Consider the following 14,591-nt stretch of genomic DNA (forward strand, 5'->3'; position numbering starts at 1 on the left):
GGAATGAACTACCCCCAGAGATCAGGGTGATCCCTGATCTCCCTTCCTTCCGCCGCGCCCTTAAGACATGGTTATTCCAGCTTGCAGGACTGGCCTAGGGAAATTTTTAGAGGGGGTTTTAATTATATTTTAATTAGATCATAGTTAAATATTTCCTTTTAATTAATTTTAATCCTGTAATTGTTATCTGTGTATTTTTAATCGATTGTTAGCCGCCCTGAGTCCGCAAGGAGAAGGGCGGGATATAAATTTAATAAAATAAATAAATAAATAAATAAATTTTACAACTGTTTTTACAATAGTCGAATCACAACTGCCAGTGGGAGTTCTGCAGCCATAACTTCGAAGACAGGTTATAAGTAGCTTTTTAAAAGTCTGTCATACGTTTGAATGATCATTAAATGACCGCTTATAAGTCAAGAACTATCTGTATAGAATTACTTTAAGAAGCAGAAATTAAGAGGCCAATAGGATAGATTTCTGATAAAGGAGACGTCACCAGTAAATTTGTGTACTGGTCTATGAGGTAAAAAGCGTAGCTAAGGAAAAGATAGGGAAGAAAAGAAAAGCAGAAGTAAGGTACAGAAAAGACAGTAGTGAAAACCAAACAGTGGGAAGAAGAAAACTTTAGGAAACAAAGAATTTTGACTAGGAATCCAAGGAGCCAAATAAAGCAAGACTGTTAAACAGGAAAATTAAAAACAGGGTGCTAAGAAAACAGCGGGTAGGGGCACAGATATAAACTCCTGATTTGAGGATATTGACTTAGCACAACATTTAAACCCATCAACTATGATTCAGCTTTATTTATAAATCGGACTAGTATGGCTTACTTGATAACCATGGTTAAATATCTTGACTCAACATGACATATGAATTTATCAGTGAATAGTGGAGCCATGTTATGAAAAATTAAGGTCCCGTAAGTTGGGTGGCGAGCTACCTTCAGACATCACCTAAAACAGGGATATCTGGATTGTTAACCCGAAATTGAACATATGGGATTGCTTTCAAAGCAACTAGACTTTGTTCCAAATAACAAAAGGACAAATGTGAGTGCTGGAATTTTCTTACAGAATTGGTGAAATTTCTCCAACTCTTCTCTTTAGCACTATGATGGGAGAAAAACTGTTTTAATATTATATAAGGTTCATGTTCATGAATATGTTTTGTTACTAGCTATGATTTATTATGTTAAAGTCCCAAGTCTTCAAAATGAGGATTTGTTGACTTCTATAGCATTTGTTGCAGGTATCTTCAGGTGCTCATATCCTAGAATTTACGGTCAGCTGGTGGATATTCCCATTCATAAAAACCAAGCATTGTTGTAGCAGTGAAAAAGTCATCTTAATTCTAAGCTACTCCTTCTTTTCTTGGAAATTTAAAGAATGAACAGTACAAATATCAAAGTTAAAAAATAATAGATTAATAAAAAAATAAAATAATAATTGGGAATATATATATATTCAATTGCCATCTTAAGGAAAAAGGGTTTTATTCATCTGAATTCTGCATTACTGGCTAATACATTTATATAGATAACAAATAAACTATTAGAATTAATTTAGTGATACAGGAAAAAATATAAATAATTCAAGATTTTGCTGTTCTTCTGAATTAAATTTTAGACTCTTCTCTTTTTCCCTCCTGTGCAGCATCTGTGAATGTGCTTGTTCAAAACTGCAAGATATACAATGATGCCAGCTGTGATATTTCTGCAGATGGGCAGCTTTTAGCAGCTTTCATTCCTAGCAGTCAGCGGGGATTTCCTGATGAGGGGATACTCGCAGTCTATTCCCTTGCGCCGCACAACTTGGGTGAAATGCTGTACACAAAGCGATTTGGTAAGAGATTATGTGTCAAAGATTTGGGGAAGCTATCAAGTCCTTTAACAGTCTCTTAGAAAGTACTTTTTTTTCTTGAAATCTAACTGATATATGTAATAATTGCAAGGAAAAAGTAATCCCAACTGTAGATTGATTTGGTAGCAACAGAATGGTGAAATAGGAATTATATACCATGTGATTCCTATGATGTATTTGTTTAACTAAATCTTAAACTTTGGCTACTGCTGTTAGTTGACTAAGATGATTATAAGCAAAGTATTTGTTTTTAGCGATTAATAGCTGTGAATAAGTTTGCTGCAGTCTATATATAAGGAAAATGAAAAGGAAGGAAGGAAGATTCCATAATGAAGATGTTTATATTATGTTTTGTTTCATGCCTAGGTCCCAATGCCATTTCTGTGAGCTTGTCGCCAATGGGCAGGTATGTCATGGTAGGATTGGCATCTCGTCGCATCTTGTTGCACCCATCTACAGAACATATGGTGGCTCAGGTTTTCAGGCTTCAGCAACCCCATGGAGGAGAAACTTCAATGAGGGTAAGTGGTATTACCTGCTTTTTTGTTTTAACTACCTGCGTTTGTTTATTTGGAAACAGAATTGATATATTAATGAAGCAAAGCTCTTTAAAAGATTGCAGAAGGTAACAGTTTTTCACTGTGCTTGCTTTTCACTGTCACTGATTTTTGGGGTTGTTATTAGAATAAATAGACAGGTAGCAGGAAATACTATGGGGACATTGTTAGTGGCAGAAATAGTATAAGAGTGAAATAGTACCACCAGATGAATGTTTAATGGAGTATGTAGTTTAATAGAAGTATTTCTCTTTATATTAGTGAGTCAATAGGGTCTATGATAAATAGGGGTAAATAAAGAGCAAACATCCAGTCCAAACAGGATTAATTGGTTTATGTTGAAAATAACATTTGGCAGTTATTCACTTAGTGTTACTGTTGATATTAGTGTTAGATGTTCGTGTTTGGAAATGAAGTACTTCTTCAGAAAACAATGTTTCTCTGGTGAACTTAAATCATGAGTTGTTATTAGCCTTCAACTCCTACATTTATTTAAAAAAAATATTACAGAATCTGTATATGAATTGTTAGCCCTTTGGTTCATATTTTTGTATAATTCATCCTTGCTGTATATTCTTTAAGATAAAGGAAATTGTAAATAGTAAGTTAAAGTTCTTGCTCAAGCAGCCAATTTATTTAATTGGAAATCACCCCAAATCTTATTAAATACTGTTGTGAATGAAGTTTCTTATTTTGTTTGTACACTAATAATTCCATACTTTTTTGGACCTTGAGAATTTTATCAAATAGCTTCTGAAAGAATAATGGTGTACTAAATCAACATGAAAATTATATTGTTAAAGTTTTTTCAAAATCAGTTATAATTTATGTGCTATTACTCCTCAATATTAAATAATTCTCAGTATTTTTTTTAAAAAGAACTTGTTTAAGAATAGTTGTTTTCTTTTGGAGTTGTGAAAGCCTAAAAGGGAATTCAAAGCACAGAGTTAGGATATACTACTTTTATCGTATTGATGGCAACATTATACTTTGCATAGTACCTCAAAGACTACTTTGAAATACGCAGGGCTGTGGCAACTTTTCAAAATTGTTGTTTTAATTATATTATTTATTATACTGTGATGTGTTTTATATTTTTACTTTGTTTTGTTTTATAAGTTCTTGGGTATCTTTGTAATAACAGCACTAAAACAAAGCCTTACAGCTTTATTTTTTGTCAGTTGAGAGTGATAAAACACTGAAACTCAACAGCCATAGCTTCGTCTACTGATAAAACAGCACTGTGTTTTGTTTTCTAAATGAGCTACAGTTGGCAGCAAATGTGGGAAAATAAAGTTGAAAAAAACCCCAAAGAGGATTAGAAAGGAAGCAAATGAAGAAACAGTTGAGCAGAAATTGTAAACGATACAGAAGGAGGAAGGGCATTATGGAGAGTTAGGAGAAAATTTGAATAAATTGAGTTTGAATGGGAGGCAGCTTTGATGAGAAACAGTGAGGATTGTGGGATTTCATCCAGGCTTCCTCTCTATTCTAATGGAATTATCTTTATATAGAAACATACTTTTATCCCTTCAGTAAAAGTACCCCACTAAATTTTCATTCAAAAACAGGGGAAAGTGCTCGGGGTTTTTTTTCCTTTGTGGATTTAATCACCTACAACAGTGATGGCGAACCTTTTAGAGACCAAGTGCCCCAAAACCGCCCCGCCCCCTGCTCTGCCCCCACCCCGCCCGCTCACAGGGCCCCCACCACCTCCACAGCTCACCGCAGCAGATCGCCCAGGTGGCCCAGCAGCGCCATGGCAGCCACACCCTCTGCCTACGCCCCACAGCAACATCTGCATGCAACAGGGCATGAGGGCGGAGTCTTGTCCCCGCTGCCCGGCTGCCATGTCCATGGCTGTGCTGCTCTGCGCAAGCCGCACCGGGGGCAACTCTCCTCAGGGGCGGCTGCTGGTGAGGAGGGGGCCATGGGGGAGGCGGGGCTGGGGTGACGGCACGCATCCCCACAGAGAGGGCTCTGAGTGCCGCCTCTGGCACGCATGCCATAGGTTTGCCACCACTGACCTACAATAATATTGATTTCAAATATTGTAATCTATAGCTCAAGCAATTGTTATCCAGGTTGTCCATTCAAAATATAATAATGCTACTTCAAACTTGTTTGCGCTGATTTTTCATTGATTGGCCTTTTCCTAGCAGTACCAACAGATAAGATATCATAGCATTATGGGAATGCAAAACTGAAAAAGAAAATGGCGTAGAATAAAAAATAAATTAAAATTACTATTTGGTTTGAAATAAAGGCAGGCCTCTCAATGAAGGATTTTAATGTTTGGATTTTGGGGCTTCACTTTGAGGTGGTGATAGGAATGAAACATTTCTGGAAAGAAAAATACTTTTCTTCTGAGAAAGCCTGTTAATTGAATAAAAATAATGTCAAAATGATACATATTAACCTGATTTTAGTATCTGTTGACATTATTCAAAGCAGAGGTGATTGAAAACAAGGGTAGTGTTTCTTGCTCTGATCATAACCCAATAATACTCAACATTCTGGGCTCAGCATGTTAAAATTTTGGGAAATTCCTAACTTGACTCTGATGGCAGATCACTCCTCCCTGATTATTAATCAATTTCTAAGACAAGTTGAATTGAAACCAATACAGGTAATTCTTGCATAATGACCAATCAGTGGCCATTCAAAATTGTGATGGCAATGAATTAAGGGAGTTACAACTCCTGACTGAAATTAGGAGTGTTACAGCACCCCTGCTGTCATCTGATCTAAACTCGATTACTTGGCAGCGTGCCTTCTCTTACTTCAATCTCCTGCCCCAATCTATCTACCTCCATCTAGGCCAGGGATGGGGAACCTTGGCTCTTTTATGACTTGTGGACTTCAACTGCCAGAATTCCCGAGCCAGCATGGATGGCTCAGGAATTCTGGGAGTTGAAGTCCACAAGTCATAAAAAAGCAAGGTTCCCCACCCCTGACCTAGGCTAACAGTGGTAGCTCCAAGGCTGCGCCTCAACTTCAGCCCTAGCACCATTTCTGCCACTTAAAAAGGCTGACTTGCACAATTCCCCAATTGCCCCAAAAACTCTTGTGCACTATTTGCCTTCAGACGGTGTTCTCTTTCTGTTGACAGCCTGGACCATTTTTTTCCATTGACTTTCTTCCTGCAGGCTTCCCCAATGCAAAGACTTTGCTAGTGGAAAGGTGCCTAGGAGACTTGGCAATGATATTGTTTTTTTCCAGGTTCCCCATTGTCTTATGGAAAGCTGTTAGGGAATGTCGAAAATGAGGAATCACATAAGTATGGCACTGGTGCTAAACAGCAGTAACCCAGCAGTGCTGAAGTAGCAATAAAATCTCCAAATTTCATTTCCTGGGGAGTACTGGGTCCTGACAGCATGCCCTAAGATGGTTACAAATTATCTGGCACAAGGTTTTAGTGATATATAAATGAAGGGGAGAAAAAGGAATCTGACTAGTGGCTGGACACTTTGGAAAACATTCTAGAATTATAACTACAAGACCAATAAAATGAGAAACCATGCCCTTTCTACTTACCATAATCTCCTGAACTTTTCATTTACTTTGACAGCAATTGTTCCCACCATAAATTTAGTACTGCTGAGAACATACCAGTATCTTCTGTTCTGGTAAACTCTCCTAGATTTCATTCTTTGTTCTATTATTAGACTGTAAACTGTTGGGAATGAAAAGAAATTAGTACCTTAGAGCTATTTGCTTCATGATTTAACATTTGGAGCACCCAGGCAAGGAACTCCTGTTGGCAATTATTCTTTAATTCTAGATGTGCTATTCCAGCATCCAATTAATTATATTTCATTAGAAATGAAATCTAGATATAATTTGGTAGATATGATTATTCCTTGTTTGATGTATTTTGTAATAAAATGATAAGTATTTCATAATTTTAGGGATGGGCAGGAATGTTTTATAATTATAGTTTTAAAACTTTAGAAATCAAAATTGTTCTAGAAAATCTGTCCCGAATAAAGGTTGATAGATACGTGCCCCAGGATAATGTTGCAGTATCCAATCTGGTTCGGTCCCCAGAACCCCAGAGGTTTTGTCTTCTGAGCTTTTGGACTTGTGCTGGAGCCCATCTTCAGGGAACTTCTCTCTAGCAGAGTTTGTGCTTTGGGCTGCTCTATGTGTGGCAGCTACTAAGATTGTTGGACAAATAGGCACAAAAGCAACCAGAGAAGTGATTGAAGCCTGGGAAACGGGGCCCCTCGTCAATCAATAGGAGTGCTGATTAACCACCAGCTTATCAAGTACTTAGGAGGTGAGGGCTTGGCAGCACACGCAAACAACAGCCAACACTTAATAGCCAGTCATTAACACTCCAATCAAATCTAAAAAGTCACATAGAACAAGCACCATATAAATACCACATACAGAAAGTCTAGACCAGTGGTGGCGAACCTATGGCACGGGTGCCAGAGGTGGCACTCAGAGCCCTCTCGGTGGGCACGCGCGCCGTCGCCCCAGTCCCAAGCCTTCAGCTGGGTTTTATAAAACCTTTTCACTTTAGGCCTCCGCCGCTGTGTGCAAAAGAAAAAAAAGGTTCAATCAATCAGTCAATGTCAACTTCTTGCGGGGAAAAAAAAGATCTTGCAAAGTTGGAATTGATTGATTGAACTTTTTAGTCCCACCCAGTCTGCCGTTACCACCACAGCCACGCTCACCCAATGGGCCACACCCACCCAATGGGCCACACCCACCCGGCACCCGACAATGCATGTGGGTTTTGGGTTGCAGTTTGGGCACTTGGTCTCTAAAAGGTTCGCCATCACTGGTCTAGACTCTAAAGAACACACTCTGTTAGAGAGCGAGGCTCCCTGAAGATGGGCTCCAGCACAAGCCCAAAAGCTCGGAAGACAAAATCTCTGGTCCGGGTGACTGACCCAGATTGGATCCTAGAAAAACACATAGTATAAAATAGTTGTAGATGATTTGCGGAAAGATTTTCTAAGCTGCAGATTAAATAGTTAGCTTAAGCCGCCTATTTATTATTAGCTTGTTTTATGATGAATGCAGCTCTAATCATTTTGCATATGTAAACAATAATTTATTTCCTAGATTCCAAGCCGATATCCGTTGACAAGTATATATGAGACTTGCATTGCTCTTATCATTCTCTTAAAAGTTACGGAACAAAATAACTAAGTGGAACTTTATTCATTTAACGGTGTATGCACCTTGATGTCAAATCTTACAGAGTTTGATGACATTATATATCTTTCATATCAAACCAAGTCTGAAACATCAATTTTACTTATTTGTTTGTTCATTCCATTTATTTTCTTGTCTTCCTTTTAAAAAACTCAACATAGCTCACAGAAGGACACCTTTGTTATTTTCTCATTGTTGCAGTCTTGGGAGTTAGCTGCCTGAGAGAAAGTATCTGATCCAGAGTTACTCACTGAGCATTATGATCCAGTGGCTTGAATCTAGGTCTCTTTTAGCCCAATCTAGTCTAACTGTTCTAGGTTCTGTATTACATAGTGCATTCAGGACGTATTCAGACCCTCTTCACTTTTGTCAATTGTGTTTTGCTGCAGCCTGATTCTATAGTTGTTGAAATTCATTTTTTTCTCATTAATCTACAATCACAAAATGAAAACAGAATTTTTGAAATGTTTGTAAATTTATTAAAAAGAAAAAAACTGAAATATCACATTGGCATGAGTATTCAGACCCTTCACTCAGTACTTTGTTGAAGCACTTTTGGCAGCAATTACAGCCTCGAGTCTTTTGGGGTATGACGCAACAATCTTTGCACACCTGGATTGGGGGATTTTCTGCCATTCTTCCTTGCAAATCCTTTCAAACTCAGTCAGGTTGGATGGTGACCGTTGGTGGACAGCCATTTTCAGATCCCTCCAGAGATGTTCAATAGGGTTCAAGTCAGGGCTCTGGTTGGGCCACTCTAGGACATTCACAGAGTTTTCCCTTAGCCACTCCTGTATTGTCTTGGCTGTGTGCTTAGGACCATTGTCATGTTGGAGAGTGAACCTTCAGCCCATTCTGAGGTCCTGAGTGCTGTGGAACAGGTTTTCATTGAAGATATCCCTGTACTTTGCTCCAGTCAGCATTCTCTCAACCCTGATCAGTCTCCCAATCCCTGCTGCTGAAAAACACCCCCACAGTATGATGCTGCCACCACGATGCTTCATTGTTGGGATGGTATTTGGCAGGTGATGAGGGGTGCCTGGTTTCCTCCAGACATAACGTTTAGAATTGAGGCCAAACAGTTCAATCTTGGTTTCATCAGACCAGAGAATCTTGATCCTCATAGTCTGTCCTTCAGATGCTTTTTTGCAAATTCCAAGCAGGCTTTCATGTGTTTTGCACTGAGGAGAGGCTTCTGTCTAGCCACTCTGCCATAAAGCCCAGATCAGTGGAGGGCTGCAGTGATGGTTGTCCTTCTGGAACGCTGTCCCGTCTCCACACAGGATCTCTGGAGCTCAGTCAGAGTGAAATCATTGGGTTCTTGGTCACCTCTCTTACTAAGGCCCTTCTCCCCCGATTGCTTAGTTTGACCGGGCGACCAGCTCTTGGAAGTGTCCTAGTTGTGCCAAACTTCTTCCGTTTTAGAATTATGGAGGCCACTGTGCTCTTAGGAACCTTCAGTGCAGCAGAAATTTTATTGCAGCCTTCCTCAGATCTGTGCCTTGCAATAATCCTGTCTCTGAGCTCTGCAGGCAGTTCTTTTGGCCTTATGGCTTTTGCTCTGCTACAGTATGCATTGTCAGCTATGAGGTCTTCTATAGAAAGGTGTGTGCCTTTCCAAATCATGTCCAATTAATTTAATTTACCACAGGTCAACTCCAATTAAAGTGTAGAAACCTGTCAGAAACAATCATGAGAAATGGGAGGTACCTGAGCTAAATTTCACGTGTTGTTGCAAAGGGTCTGAATACTTATGCTAATGTGATATTTCAGGTTTTTTTCCTTTTTAATAAATTTACAGACATTTCAAAATTTCTGTTTTCACTTTGTCATGGGGTACTGCGTATAGATTAATGAGGAAAAAAAGAAGATAAACAATTGTAGAATCAGGCTGCAGCATAATGAAATTTACAAAAGTGAAGAGGGTCTGAATATTTTTTGAATGCACTGTAAATATTATGGGGTAGATTTCTGAGTTCATCTGAAGTTTTTCATTTAGCATTTCAGCAGTTGAAGACCAAAACCAGAAAAATATTCACAATAAGCAGCAAAGCTGTTCAAGACTGTTATTGTCCATTATTTAAACCTTTGAGGAGTCTGTTTTCTTTAATTGATATTCTATTCTCCTTCCCTTCTTCCTTCTAAATGGTTAAGCAATCTGTTATGTAAAAATGGTATGAAATGCAAGTTCTCTGCTTGATTAGCCTGTTAAAATGTCAATTTGGACTAGTTAAATGGTTTCTTTAGATGTCATATGTTATATTTTCAAGTGTTCCTTCAAAGTTTTATTTTGCTTCATTAACCTTTCTTCTGTTCATTCCCCTTGCTAATCAGAAGTTTGACAAATGAGAACACAATAACATTTCATTTTGGTTCTAATGATGCTCTTTCAGCTCAGAATTAAAAATTATGCATAACTTCTTAATTGACAAATTTCAGTGTAACCCTTACAAGTATCTTATTATGTACACCAACCAGAATACAAGAAGTTAAGAGCAGATGAAACAAAATAAAACAGTGTACTTTACAGCAGTATTCTGGATGTATTCAAAGCATCTCTGGTTTTAAAAAGTATGGCAACATTTGGGCACATTCATAGAAACTAAAACATATTGGTCTGATACTAGCAACTGTAGTTAGAATAAATAAGAATTGCCTGGATACATTGTAAAATAGGGAGCTTTGCATCCTTATTTTAAAAAAGGCAAGATATTAGGATGTGAGCTATTATTATTATTATTATTATTATTATTATATTTGGATTTATATCCCGCCCTTCTCCTCCGCTATGGATTCAATAAATACATATTCATAAGGGCACAGTGTTAACTCATAGGGATTTTTTTTTCTACGTCTGCCTTTAAGTATTACTGTAAAGAGATTATTAAAACATGCTAAGATTGGTCCTTTTCAGAGTTTATGGACAATTATATAGTGTAAATACTTCCTGGCCTAAAAAAGGGGGGTGGGGGGCTGCTGCTCAGAAAGTCATTCCTGGTTAGGGCAGGTTGATCCAGTTGAGCTTCCAAATCTCAAGTACATTTCTTAAATGTAATGATTGCTCAGTCATAGCCTATCATTAAAAAGGCCTCCCTAGAGAAGCCCAGTATTGTAGGCTTTGCAAAAAATTGGCCTATTCCATATCGATTCATAATAGTTTGCAATAGGAAAAAAAGACATTCAGAAAATATTGTAACTTTAACCAGTATGCAGTAATGCAAATCTGTGTGTCAGTTTCAAGTTTAGTCAGTTGTGTCTGCCTCTTAATACTGTGTTTGGAACATATAGAGCCACTTGAAACATGGCCCTTAGAAATTTGGACTGAACCTTTTCTAGTGGGGCAGAAGAGCTCTTCTTTGCTTTTGGCTTCCAAGATTATTCCCACATACTGTTACAATTAATGTATTTGTAAACTGAGCATATTTCTATTGCAGGCCTGCTACACAAATGAATTTGTAGAGAACATAGGGTTTGGAGTAAGGATGGGCACTGACCATTGGATTTAATTTAGGACTGATTCAACTAAAAAAAAAACCCCAATATGCAGCCTAAAGATGTCCTACTTAAGAAATTTGTACAGCTTCAGAAGGAAAATAAGAGTGATTATTGGAAAAGAAAATATTCAAGTTTGAAAGAGTAAATAATTTCATTTTTGTTATGGTTTTATATATAAATTTGGATGAAAATAGAATTTATCATTAAAAAAATCCTAAGCAATATCTGCAAAAATGAGAAGAATGTGTAGGGGAGGATAGGAAATAAATAAAAGTGTAATAAAAGTCTAAACAAAAATGTTTCAAGAACGTTTGATGTTCTTTTCCAAAGTTGCAGAAAGTGCAGTAGAAGACAGATGATTAGTAGATGTGAAGCAATCAGCGATATGGACAGAAGAAATTGAACATCCAAAAATTTTCTAAGAAAACAACCAACAGCCTTCCAGATCTCATAAACAACAAAATGGGGGGAAAAAACGATCCCCTATCAACTCTTTTAAAAATCTAGAATAATTTTCTAATATATTGTTTTGTATCCTTCCCTTCAGAAAAGTGCAGTTAGGGGATCTGATAAAATTATCCAGTTTGAATAGATCCTTCTCCACCCCAAAATTAGCTTATACTGTGAGCTTCGTAAGAAATTAGATTTTTTGGAAGCACACTTTCCCTTCAAATCCTATACATTTTTTAAACACTAATGAAGCATCAGATGGCAGAATTTAATTATCCTAACATCATTTGAAGACATATTCTGTCCAACATGATCCTTTTGGAATTTCTTGTCTTCCTTGAGAAAAAGAGGAAAGAAGTTGATCAGCTTACAATAGAGAAGGACTTAATTAAAGAAGTAGAAGAAATACGAACATTTGATAATAGTAACCATGATATGCTGGAATTTTTTATTGCAAGGAAAATTAATGCTGAGTGTGGTTTAACATTTATTCTGAACTAAAAAAACAGATTCTAAATAATTCAGCACATGTTTAAGGGAACATTCTATACTTGGAGAGAGAAATGCCAAATAGATCTCACAAGATCAGATAGCTAACAAAAAATGCATAATGGAATCAGCAAGAAAACAATAAAGAGGGTTACTTTTGCTTTATTGAATGGAGCAGGCCCTTCTTTGTATAGACCATGTCAGAACATGGTATATTAAAATCCATATGTTTGTCAAAACATCTGAGGACTTTTGAGGACCTTCTTCTTTAAGAACTGAATTTGGGAAACTATTGCTTATGATAGTGTGAGATAATATAATATTGTTCCCATTTCTAGGTAACTTGTACCCCAAATATGTTAGAAGAATGGCAAAACTGGGGGAGATGGTAGCTAGAATCATAAACAGACGTTAACATTTTAAAAAGACACTACATTGTTAGCTAAAAGTACTGTAGATTTAGAACTCATTGTGAAAACAACAACATTGAGATAATGTTAAATGTTAAAACAAAATTAATGTCAGTAAACACTGGCAAAAAATATTTCCTTCCAGTGCAGTTCAGCAGTTCATTATATTGCTCAATTTTCAAGCAGATTTTAATTAGGATTTTTCTACTTTGCAGTGTCTTGGAATTGACATCCATGTATCCAGATACATGATATCTTCAAAAAGTCTTTCCAGTTCTATGATTCTAGGACTGAGATGCAATTTTCAAGAACCTCACCTCAGACTGTTGTAGTTTAGATCAGCGGCCCCCAACCTTTTGGGCACCAGGGATTGGTTCCATGGAGAGAGGGGCATGGTTTCGTGTGCTGCCTGCATCCCCCATATGGGGCTTTGCTTGTTTGCGTGACCCGGTTTCTGGCATGTCTCCTACTGGTGCCGATCCATGGACCCAGGGTTGGGGACCCCTGGTTTAGATGACTCTATACAATGCTTCAAGGCTTGATGCTCAATAATTACAAGAAGGTACACTTGTAAGTGTTAAGAGAAATAATGTGTACAGTCCACCTTCCCTGAAAGCTCCCCAGGGAAGATACAGATACAAGAACTATATTGTGTTGATTATGCATGATTGAAACAATATCTCCATGACAGTATTAAATAGCTGCTTAAGTATATTCTAAAGGTAGGCTTAGAGAGCAGCTAAACTAAGCATTGTCATTTCTGAGTGGTTGATTTGTAAATTGTCATTCATTGCTTATCTGCCATCTATTGACTCTTACATAAAGCAATCTGGGAAAGTGTTCTAGTAAGAATGATCTTATATCCCTTCTCAGGAACAGACCAGATAATTATGTAGAAAATGCTTTTAAGTGACTGTCAACTATCAGCTAGTTAGAAGAAAATTAATCTGCTTTTTCAGAGTTACACAATGTAACTCTCACTGGGACTTATGCTTATTTTGAAAAACCTAGAATCTCAGTTCATTAGCCTTCCTGTTTAGGTTGGTGACACATTACAACAATTTTCTCTACATTTCAGATTATTGGACAGTAATGTTATTGGTTCCAGAGAGTATAACCATTAGCTACATTGGTTAGAGATTATGGAAGTTATAGGTCAACATATCTGAAAGGTGCTTTCCAGCTTAAGAACTGGCAAATTGTGAAATCAAAAGGATGTATAGCTCCCGGGAAAATCAAGAAACGGTTACTCCATTTATATTTCTTCAACTGATTTAAAGTGTTCTGTACATCGGAACTGGATAAGAAAGCTTTTTGAATGGCCAGCACCCATTACTCTTATAAAATATTATTTTTTGTTTATATTCAGTTTCAATTTCTTACAATAAAAAGGTCAGCCAACATAATATTCCATATTGTTGATACTTTTAATCCTATTAAGAGGTTTTGTTTTTTGTTTTTAAAAAAGAATACTCAGTGAAAAACAATTTCATAATATCAAACCTGTGGATAAAACACTAACTAATTTTAACATCATATAGCACATATGAGAATCACTGTAGTTGTTCCATTCTCAGCTTCTTTCCCTTTATATCCACTTCTTTTTGTTACATTACACTATCCCTATAGTCATCCTCCAACTGCTAGGTTTTGTTTTTCCTATTTCTTTATTATCTATAATTCTCCTTCAACTCTATAGGATCTGATGTGGAATTCTTTCAGGTTTCTGACAACGGGTTTATCTTGTCCTCATTAATACCAATATCAAGAAGAGTCTGTTTTAACTTCTGTGCACTGAGTTAACTGTTAAAAACAGTACACAACCAAATTATATAGTACATGTGGTAGAGGCTTACTACATACATGTGGTAGAGGCTTACTATAATCATTCCATGATTCAGTGATTAGTTTTCATTAAATATCTTGCTGTTTCAACATTATTTTTAGTTATTAATTCTGGTTTAGAGCAACAATACTAAGAGCTAGTTTGACTATGCTCGTTTGCTTTGGAATTAGTCCAGATGAGAATGGACTTAAATTTATACATTTATGAGCTGAAATACAGCAAGGATATGAAATAACACTGTTGTGGGTTATTTTTTCCTGTCTGTATGTGAAACTATTCAATTTGCAGACAAGATTTAACACTTTAAAAG

General features: G+C 37.0%; 1 protein-coding gene across 1 annotated transcript in view; it reads left to right on the forward strand.

Annotated features, from left to right (window-relative positions):
* LOC107288589 (activating molecule in BECN1-regulated autophagy protein 1) overlaps positions 1-14,591 on the forward strand; it is a 104,176-nt gene that overhangs the window by 62,131 nt on the left and 27,454 nt on the right. The window contains exons 7-8 of the mRNA XM_015817221.1: positions 1,656-1,844; positions 2,229-2,383. Of these exons, the coding sequence (XP_015672707.1) occupies positions 1,656-1,844; positions 2,229-2,383 (344 nt within the window). The remainder of the gene's footprint in view (positions 1-1,655; positions 1,845-2,228; positions 2,384-14,591) is intronic.

This window comes from Protobothrops mucrosquamatus, unplaced genomic scaffold, assembly GCF_001527695.2.
Source record: "Protobothrops mucrosquamatus isolate PMUCROS unplaced genomic scaffold, P.Mucros_1.0 scaffold564, whole genome shotgun sequence".
Taxonomy (NCBI): Eukaryota; Metazoa; Chordata; class Lepidosauria; order Squamata; family Viperidae; genus Protobothrops; species Protobothrops mucrosquamatus.